Source organism: Lampris incognitus, chromosome 9, assembly GCF_029633865.1.
Source record: "Lampris incognitus isolate fLamInc1 chromosome 9, fLamInc1.hap2, whole genome shotgun sequence".
Taxonomy (NCBI): Eukaryota; Metazoa; Chordata; class Actinopteri; order Lampriformes; family Lampridae; genus Lampris; species Lampris incognitus.
In genome coordinates this window covers 18,122,191-18,132,638 of record NC_079219.1, presented here as the reverse complement: position 1 = coordinate 18,132,638, position 10,448 = coordinate 18,122,191, and the positions used below count along the sequence as shown (strand labels likewise).

Genomic DNA, 10,448 nt, shown 5'->3' with positions numbered 1-10,448 from the left:
ATCCAATTTTTTTCTCAAATTGGCTCTTTAGTACTGCAGTGAATTCAGGGGGCAGTCTGGGAACCGTCGCCACAGCCGCGGCGCGGACGCGTAGCTCCCGCACCGCGAGCGACAACGTTAACTAGTCGACTAAAGGGTCCGACCCGTTAGCCAAAGGCTAACGTGTCTACTTATCCGTGCACGTTACAGTACCGACTGTTTTTATTGTCATTGGCAAGTGATCAGGACAGATTTGTTTTTGAGGCATTGTTGACCTATCTGCATTACCCTCCACTACACTGATCTTCACAACATTATTCGCGAAACATCAACTTGAAAATCAATGAACTCGATCACATTCAGAACAAGTGAATCATTTAGTTTGAGAATATCGAGGACATTTATCAGTTTGCACAATTGTGAAGAACTGTTATCGTCTGTCCTTTTTGTTCTTTCTCTAATAAAAATTGGCGCAGTGTAGGAGCTCAATGTTGGAGGAAATAAAATCTCACTGAATATGAATTGATAGATTACTATGTTAATCATTGTGTAACCGGTTACTTCTTTGCCCGGGGCGGGATTTGATATGGGGTGTATTGCGCCACAAGGCGACATCACTAACCGCTCGGCTAAAGCGCCAAATCCGTTAGCTAGGGACTAACGTGTCTTATTAGTAGTTTACAATTGTTATGTAAACGGTCAATTCAGCTGCTGAAGCAATAATAAATAAGACATTTTAGTCTTTTCTAATTATTGTATTGCTGAATTGTTGAATTGGGTTGAAACCACTATTTTCACTTCTTTTCCAACATTTCTCATAAGTAAAAAAAAACAACCTTAAAACTAAAACGAAATGTTGTGTTTTTAGGCACTTTCAGGAACAGTGATCAGTCATTGTACACTGGCTTCTTATTTAAGGGTTTTAGGGCCCCCAAGTGGTGAAAGAGCTCTTTAACCAGTCTCTTTTTTAATATAAAACCATAGTTTGTATTTCTAATGTTGACTTCTATCATTTAAACTTTGATTAATGGTTATAATTCGACTATATTAGATAATGCTGTAAAAACTAGGACGGCTATGGTAACGAGACTGATCGACAAATCTCGGATTTTGTCGCGAGAGGTCGAAGGTCAACAGCAAAATGGCGGATCACATAGGAGGCGCGCAGGCAACATCATGAGTATTTAGAGGGAAAGGGTATAGTTACGTCCTTTCCTATACAAGAACAGTAAATATGTCAGGAAATGGTTATTTATTCAATTTTTGTAACTTTTGATTTGTGTTTTTTTTGGCTTTGTAAAAAAAAAAAACCCAAAAACAAAACAACGATCTACATCATTAAGGGGTACCGTCCGAAGAGCTTGCGATAGCGCTCTCTTTCAGCCTCGTATGCTGTCTGGGTTGCATTTGAATTCCTGTTTTGTAATAGTCAATATGTGCTAATGTCGCTGCTCGTGAAGCGCGTATTCATTCAGGTGCAAGCTTATATTAGTGAATGAGAAGGTGTTTTTTCTCTCATGTCAAAACAATTAAACATCGCTTCTGGGATGCTCCAAGTGGAATGATGAACTACCGGAAACAAGGATGAACAGAAAGAAAGATAAAGGATTCGAGAGCCCACGTCCTTTTAAATTATAAGTATCATGCTATATTATCTTTCCATTTTAAACCACAAAATGTTTGAGCGAAGTGCAGCTACGTGCTATAAAATAAAGGCTGCTGTTGTGGAAAGCCCTGCAATAGCTCATCTCATTGATCAAGTTTTTCGTTATAGATTTACATCACATTTTGACATTTCGTTTTTGTCTTTTTTTTTACGACCCACCAGGTGGTGTGCATCAACAACATCAACTTCCAGAGAAAATGTGTCATTGTAAGTACTAGAAAATGCAATCAGAAAACACATCATTACAGGTCCCTTTCATTACTATTTGTTTGAATCATTACTCACAGAAAAGAATGCAACTGCGTTGAACCGCTCCAGTTACTGTACTTAAATAGTTTTAAGGATACCACTGTTTCTGAATATTCTAGTAGTCTGTATGTATACCCCAAATATGAAGCCTTTGGATGTTATTTGAGTTGAGACCATCTTTTAGCCTTAGACATGTAGCGGCGTCTGGTATTTGCGTTTAATGACCCTTATTAAATGGTATGCTTTTTTGATGTTTTGTAGTGACGCATCCTCAAGTCACATCACTTAAACTAAGTGGTTATTAAACTTACAAATCAGCTATATCCAGCTACCCGCACTACCAAGTGTGTATTTTTCAATTTGTGTCTAAAGCAATTTAGATTAAATAAGAATGTACTAGTGTATTTTCTGTATTTTATACTGGTAGTGTACTACTAGTATATTTTGTTGGTGTGGCCAAGTGTGTTTTCAAATAAGGTACAATTGTTTCATACTGTGCCTGAGTACTATTGTCCCCACCCCACCGGTCAACTTTCACATTAGTGATATTGTTCCATACCCAAGTACACATAAGTATCTATAAGGCGGCACGGTGGCCCAGTGGTTAGCAATGTTGCCTCACAGCAAGAAGGTCCTGGGTTCGAACCCCAAGCCGTCCCAGGTCCTTTCTGTGTTGAGTTTGCATGTTCTGACTGTGTCTGCGTGGGTTTCCTCTAGATGTTCCGGTTTCCTCCCACCATCAAAAAGGCATGCATGTTAGGGTTAATACTCCTTCAGCCTTTGCCCCTGACCAAGGCAATGAAAAGAACTTGAGTTGGTCCCCAGGCGCTGCAGCTGCCCACTGCTCCTATTCAATAGGATGGGTTAAATGCAGAAGACAAATGTGTTGTAAGAATACAATTGTTGTAACAATACAATGACAGAATAAAGTGGCTTTCTCTCACTTGAGATCGGCACGTGTTGTGCGCATACGCTGATTTGGGAGGAGAAGAAGAAGAAAGCCTTTACTGTGATTGTACAGAATACAACAAAATTATTAGCACTGCTCCTGATTGGTGCAGTAAAGACACAGGGAAATACAGTGGGGTTTTTTGTTTGTTTGTTTTTTTTACTTGAATAAATATACTTGTTGCACTAGTATGAATGTAGTTATTGCACTAAAATGAGTGTAATTGCACTGGTATGAAAGTAATAAAGCAAGAGAGGCAAGATTGAGATGGCTTGGACTTGTGTGGAGGAGAGATGCTGGGTATATTGGGAGAAGGATACTGAATATGGAGCTGCCAGGGAAGAGGAAAAGAAGAAGGCCAAAGGGGAGGTTTATGGATGTGGTGAGGGAAGACATGCAGGTGGCTGGTGTGACAGAGGAAGACGCAGAAGACAGGAAGAATTGGAAACGGATGATCCGCTGTGGCGACCCCTAACGGGAGCAGCCGAAAGTAGTAGTAGTAGTAGTAGTAGTAGCACTGGTATGAAAGTAATTGCACTATTATGAATGAATATTTTGCCCTAGAAAGACAGCTAGCATATTGCACATGAGTGGTTATTTAGTGCTTGTTGGAGTTCAGTGTACTTATGGCCCAGGAAAGAAACTGTTTTTAAATCTGGTGGCCCGTACTTTGATGATCCTGTAGCGCCTGCCAGAGGGCATCAGGTCAAACAGGTGGTGTCTAGGATGAGAAGAGTCTTCTAAAATGTTCCTAGCACTGCTGAGGCAGCAGAAGCTGGAAATGTCTTCCAGGGAGGGCAGAGGGCAGCCGATGATTTTCTGTGCGGTGTTGATGACCTTCTGAAGAGCTCTCCTGTCTGCTGCTGAGGAGACAGGCAGTGTTGAGAAATGCCTTTGTAGCATAGCAGTCCACTTCCATGTTTTGGTATAGTTGTTTTCACAACTGATGTGAATCGTACCCAAGTATACATGAACCGTACTAGAGACCACCTTTTCAAGTGGACCCGGGCATAGATCAAAGAGCTGTGCCTGGGTCCACTTGAAAAGGTGGTCGCTAGTACAGTACACAGTGTTTAGACTACTCAAACGAACTGGATTTTGGGGTCAAGTGTACTCAGATCTCGGCCCGGTTCCATAGTGTGAAAGCACCCATGCAATCGCTATTAACTGATAACTTCTTCCTCTCCTCCTTGCTTGGCACTAACCTTAATTATTTGAAAGTTTAAAAATGTTATCTATGGGGTTCTTATTATAAAATGCATTCCTCAATCCCCTGATCTAATTTTTGCAGGATATCTTGGCTCTTGCAGTAGAATTTACTTTGAAATTCACTTTGTTCAGTGAGATAATAATAATAATGATAATGACAATAATAATCCTCAAGCCCAATATATTCAGCTGATCATAGATAGGGTTAGGAAGACCTGTGAACCTGTGACTCTGGATGTCACCTGAACAGTTTTGGGCAACATAAACCCTCATGTTGGTCACCTATGAGTACAGAACCAAAACTGCGTTGTCTCTACTTTTTTCTCTTCCGTAGGGCTATGTTGAGCTGACAATTTTCCCCACTGTGGTCAACCTGAACAGGATCAAACTTAATAGTAAGCAGTGCCGCATTTACAGGGTCAGAGTCAATGAACTGGAGGCCCCATTCATCTACAATGACCCCACACTGGAGGTGTGCCACCATGAATCCAAGCAGTAAGTTGAGTTTGGATTAAATGTGCAAAAATATCTCATCTATGAAATTCTACATTGCATGTTTCTTCTCACACTAGGGCATTTTGTTTGGCAAAAATCACACTCAGATCAGACAAATAATGTATCATCTAGGGATGACTGTATCATCCCAAAAAGAAAAAGTGATTTTTGTCAAGTTTCCTCACAGGAATGGAATTCTGTGCTAGTTCTTATCAGACACCTTAACACATACAGCTCTCTCTTTTTGCAGTTAAGAATGTGGCTCAATGATTATTATATTTGCCAGCACTAAATTCAGGGGTGCCATCTTAAGCCGAAATTCCCAATTTGTGCATTCTCTCTTTTAGCCTTTCAATAACTTCTGTGCTACTGTCTAGGCTAGACATTGTTGTATTTTCCTTTGTTGTCACACCAACAACTTTTAACCTAACTCAATGTGACTTTATGTGAAACGGGCTTGGTGTGAATTGCTTTGTACAAGTGATTTTATGATTTACAAATTGGGATAAATTTTTTCCATGTAATGTGAGCGAAATAGTCCTTAGTTTGTGTGGAAAATTTTTTTGTCTTAATTGTTTACACATTTTACACATTGCCTACATAGTAGTAATGACTGTGTGTGTGTGTGTGTGTGTGTGTGTGTGTGTGTGTGTGTGTGTGTGTGTGTGTGTGTGTGTGTGTGTAGGAGGAACCTGAACTATTTCTCCAGTGCCTACACAGCAGCAGTGAGTGCTGTGGACCCTGATGCAGGACATGGAGAGCTAGTTATTAAAGTCCCTTCTGAGCTTTGGAAACAAGGGGATGGTAAGAGAGAAAGAATTTAGCCCTCAAATGCCTGAAGTCACATTCAGAATTTGATTTAACCATTCAGTATCTGAAATGTGTAGTTTTCAGTCTATGTAAGTATTATTTTGTTAATCAAGGACCTAAGTTCTCAACTTTTCTTATAAGAACAACTAATACCTGCCCAGGTTTAAGAAAAGCTATTTTGTAAGAATAGATATGACTTTTTTCAAATTGTATTTATCCTTTGCCGTCCAATGACTGCTGGGATAGGCTCCAGTAGCCCTGGACCCTGATAGCAGGATAAGCGGTTTGGATAATGGATGGATGGATGGATTTATCCCCATTTAGACTAGAAAAGTAAGCTCTCAGATCTGCCTGCTGACAGCCATACAAACATGTACCCTGGCTCTGCCAAATGACGGAAGCTAAGGAGGTATGGGCTTGGCTAGTACTTGGGTGGGAGAGCAGCAACTTGAGTTGCTGCTGGAAGTGGTGTTGTTGGGCCAGTAGGGGGCAGTCTTCCCTCTGTTCCTAATAAAAAAAACAAAAATATCAAATCCTAATGCTCCAGTGCGGTGACGGGGACACTGCTGTCAGAGATGCCATCTTTTGGATGAAATGTTAAACCGAGGTCCTGATTCACTGTGGTCATTTAAGATCCCATGGCCCTTACTGCAAAGAGTAGGGGGGTTCCCCGATGTCCTGGCAAAATTCCCAACCTGGCTTCGCCATCTGACCACCAAGTCATCCCCCCATGTAATTGGCACAATGATTCCAACCCTCTCCATCTCAAGTTGATGTGTGGTGAGCATTCTGGTGAAAAATAGCTGCCGTGCATCACCCAGGTGGGTGCTATACATTGGTGGTGGTTGAAGTGAGTTACCCGCTTCAATGCGAAGTGCTTTGGGTGTCTGGAAAAGTGCTATATAAATGTAATGATTACTATTATTAGTAGTAAGAGTTACAGCCTTGAAAACGTAAAGGTAGTCTATACTAACTCATGTTGTCGTCTGTGTGAGACAGTGTTGAGAGATGTAGCCGCGGCCTTGTGCTACTGTATCTTAGTTGAGAGAGAAATCATTTTCTAACATCACATAGCCATCATATTCCCTATCCCAAATGTGGTGAAAGCTACAAAAAATTACATGTTTGGGTGTGTGTGTGTTTTTTTTTCTTAATGACATGTAGACATAAGTAGAGAAACTTTAAATCTCTAGGATTAAATCTGTATCTGTTTTCTGCTCTTCCTGAGACAGCCAAATATAGTACATATTATTAATCAAATACTTTGTGGCGGACACTAGGGGTTATGCCTCTCACCCAGCAGGGCTGTGAGCTGGGGGTGTGGTTTACGTTCTCGGGCTCTCTGGTGCAAGGTTGTTCCTGTTTCAGTTTAGTTTTGGAGCTGAGGAATAAAGTTCAAACTCACCTCCGTCTCCTGTTTTTCCTCATCCTGCCCCAACTTCTCTTTTTAATTTCACGTGGCGCTGATAAGATGGCTTTTGTACCTTTCTATATTACAATCTGAAGGTGTTAAAAGGGTACATTTAGTTTAGGTTGGCCCAGGTTAAAGGCGATCCACACATTACACTTTAAAATCAACGGGCAATATAAAGTTTGAATTCAGTTCCTTTATGTTGTATTCATACATCTTGTGGTGCTGACAGCATATGTAGTTTTATTTCAGTCAACCTCATGCAATCTACAATTAGATCAACTACAATCATTTAATGTTGTATACAATCAATTTTCATGCACTATATATCTCCACATTTCGTATTTCAAGATTTGAAGGTGTTGAAGGTATACATCGAGTTTTCCCTGGACCAGCCTAAAGGGGGACTCCACTTTGTGGTTCCTGATGTGGAGGGGACTATGGCTGAGAGAGGAGCGCATGTATTCTCCTTTGGATACCAGAACTCTACCAGGTCTGGAAAAAAAGTTGGTTTTGCCCTGATATTTTTAAGAACAGTAATAAGTTATCAATAACAACAATGTCTGGCATGGATGATTATTCCCAGCTAAATTGCATTCCACCAAAAAGTGAAACCTTTCCCCATGACTCTGGATGTATTTGTTCTCATTTTCTGTTATTTTTTGCCAGTGTTGTCATTTCTGCAGGACCCATTGCTTAGGGAATGTTGTCTAAAATAGTGTGACTCTTTAAACTCTGTACTAGCCACCTGTTTAGCGCATGTTAACTGTTCACCATGTAGACACATTTCCATCCTATTCACTGTATTGTCATTATCCCTATAGATCTTGCTTCTCTTTTGTACACTCATACTCAGAGCTAGTATCATGTTATTCTTTTAACATACAGCACAAAACAACAATGCTCACTGTAGTGCTTTTTCTGCCGACTCTGTAAGCCCACTAAATTGTCTATTTCTCCAAGATTCTGGTTCCCATGCGTTGACTCCTACTCAGAGCTGTGTACCTGGAAACTGGAGTTCACAGTGGATGCTTCCATGGTGGCGGTGTCTTGCGGGGATTTGGTTGAGACCATCTACACCCATGACATGAGAAAAAAGACATTCCACTATGTCCTTCCTATCCCCACTGCAGCCCCCAATATTTCTCTGGCTGTTGGGCCCTTCGAGATCCTCGTAGACCCCTATATGCATGAGGTGGGTTTGTTGTCAGCAGGTTTGAATTTAAATCATGAGATTTAAACTTTGTAAGGTTTGGGGTTTAAAGGCAGTGGCCATTACTGTGCTACTGTTAGAGTTAATACTCCTGCCTATGCCCCTGACCAGGGCAATGGAAAGAAGAATGGGAGTTGGTCCCTGGGCGCTGCAGGTGCCCACTGCTCCTATACAAAAGAATGGGTTAAATGCAGAGAACAAATTCATTGTAAGAATGCAATTAATTAGTTGTCAGAATAGAATGAAAAATAAAGTGGCTGTCTTCTTCTTTTCTTCTACTTTTAAATGTCTATTGATTTATTTTTTTTAAGTCAGCAGAAGATGTTGAAAAGCTGCACTTGGCTTTTGGCAAAAGAATCTGAGGTTTTCCACGGGCGTGTAATTTCTATGCATGGAAAGGGATGTGAAAAGTCAAAATACCCTTTCAGATTTTCTGTTTTTTAGTACCTTTAAGCCTGACGTGATGCTCAAATGAATCAGTCTTTTCATTTAAATTATATTAACTAGAAACCACCTTCAACAGCCCTTTCTGAATGTATTAATTTCATCAGTAATATCTTTAATTATCTCCCCCCCCCCTATTTTTGTAGCACACTGACATAATATATAACAAATAAAATCTTCAGTGCAGTCCTTGCTTTAATACATTTTTGGAGGCATTTCAGATTACTTCAAGGGCAAAGTAGTTTTGTGAGTAATATTGCTTAAAGTTAAGTTTAGTCTGAACACATTTGCAAGAGGTACGGACACTTACATGACCAGTATTGTTTTATTTTACATTTTTAATATTGCCAAAAATGGGTAGCTTTTTGTTTTTCCTTGCTTTTCTTGGTTAGGAGTAGGAGAGGGAGTAAATAATGGTGGAAGAAGCAACAAGAATATCACAATCAAGAAGATGCACATTAGTCCTTATCTAAAATAGAAACCTAAAATTATTAATTATGTGCTTCATACTATTCTGTATTCCTGAAGTTTGATGGATCCCAATTTTGGATGATGTATTTTCTTATAATGAGCACTAGGTGTCCTTCAACCACCATGTTCAATATTTGAATTCTGGTTTCCCTTGTTCCAGTTTCAAGTGCTAATTATTTTCTTTTAACAGTACAAAAACAGCAAACAAAGGTTGAAGATGTGATATGTTACGTAAGATATGAAAATATCACAGTTGAATGCTTGAAAGTACTTTATAATGCAACTGTATTTAATAGCAGAACCATTTAAAATACTGTTGCCTTCCTGCACCACATAATAATTTTGGTCCCAGTATTATTTGAATGTTAAGTCATATATTTTCATGGAAGATAGGAAAAAAGTTGTTTTAGCCATGTGGGTGTGGTGGAGGAGCTGGTGCACTGTGATTAAAATGTGTCCTATCGCCCGAACCTTAGTTAAGACTTATAATACAATTGAAGTTATTTAGGAGGCACCTGTCTTCACTGGAGGTATTTGTGATGTCATACTAACAGACATTCAACTCTTATTTCTTAGATTTCCCTTTTAGTGAAAGATATAAGTAAAAAAGCATTATTTCAGCTGCTAAACTGACTGTTTAGAGGATGTCTCCAGCACTAATAGGCTTCTCAAATTTTGGTTTATATTTCAGAAAGTTATTTGAATGTTTTCATTGTAAATTAGTGAATTGGATTTGATGCTATATTGCCAAGTAAAAAATGTTGTTTATAATTAAATCTTTCATCATTTCCTTTTTCTCCACTCCCAGGTGACTCATTTTTGCCTACCCCAGCTACTGCCGCTGCTGAAACACTCCATGTCCTTCCTGCATGAGATCTTTGAGTTCTATGAGGAAATCCTGACATGCCGCTACCCTTATTCCTGCTTTAAGACTGTGTTTGTGGATGAGGCCTATGTGCAAGTGTCCTCCTATGCTTCCATGAGCATTTTTAGGTTGGTACAAGGAAGTGTGTGTGTGTGTGTGTGTGTGTGTGTGTCTGTGTGTGTGTCTGTGTGTGTGTCTGTGTGTGTGTGTGTGTGCGCGCACAAAATTGGAAGTTTTTGTGAAATGACTAATGGGGAAAACAACCATTTCACAGTAGTTTCCTACATTTTCGCAAACATATCATTGTATGTATTGATTTTGACCTAAACCTAATTGTTGGTTCAAAAGTCCAAATTTCATTCATGTAAAATGTAGAGGTACTTTCATGCAACTTATTTGTGCGGCATCCTTGGCACTTGGCTGTGTGCATGGTGAAGAGTACTCAGAGACAGCTTTTCCTTTCTTTCTTGTAACTAAAAACATTCTCTTTTTCCTCTGCTTGCAATCTTATGCATACACTTACCTCCTACTCCATTCATCTTATGTCCCCAGTTTTTCTCACCCACTGCCTTTCTCCCTGTCTCAATTTCATACCCATATCCCTCCCTCTGTGTATCCCCAGTCCTGTGCAATTCAGTTAAGTAGCCCAAAACATTTTTTGTCAAGCCTATAATAAACTTTTAGCTG

At 39.8% G+C, this 10,448-nt stretch overlaps 1 protein-coding gene across 1 annotated transcript in view; it reads left to right on the top strand.

The window, feature by feature from the left end:
- Window positions 1–1,123: 1,123 nt before the first annotated feature.
- taf2 (TAF2 RNA polymerase II, TATA box binding protein (TBP)-associated factor) overlaps window positions 1,124–10,448 on the top strand; it is a 39,968-nt gene continuing 30,643 nt past the window's right edge. The window contains exons 1-7 of the mRNA XM_056286080.1: window positions 1,124–1,613; window positions 1,798–1,852; window positions 4,387–4,547; window positions 5,233–5,351; window positions 7,120–7,261; window positions 7,732–7,963; window positions 9,705–9,889. Of these exons, the coding sequence (XP_056142055.1) occupies window positions 1,564–1,613; window positions 1,798–1,852; window positions 4,387–4,547; window positions 5,233–5,351; window positions 7,120–7,261; window positions 7,732–7,963; window positions 9,705–9,889 (944 nt within the window). The 5' untranslated portion in view covers window positions 1,124–1,563. The remainder of the gene's footprint in view (window positions 1,614–1,797; window positions 1,853–4,386; window positions 4,548–5,232; window positions 5,352–7,119; window positions 7,262–7,731; window positions 7,964–9,704; window positions 9,890–10,448) is intronic.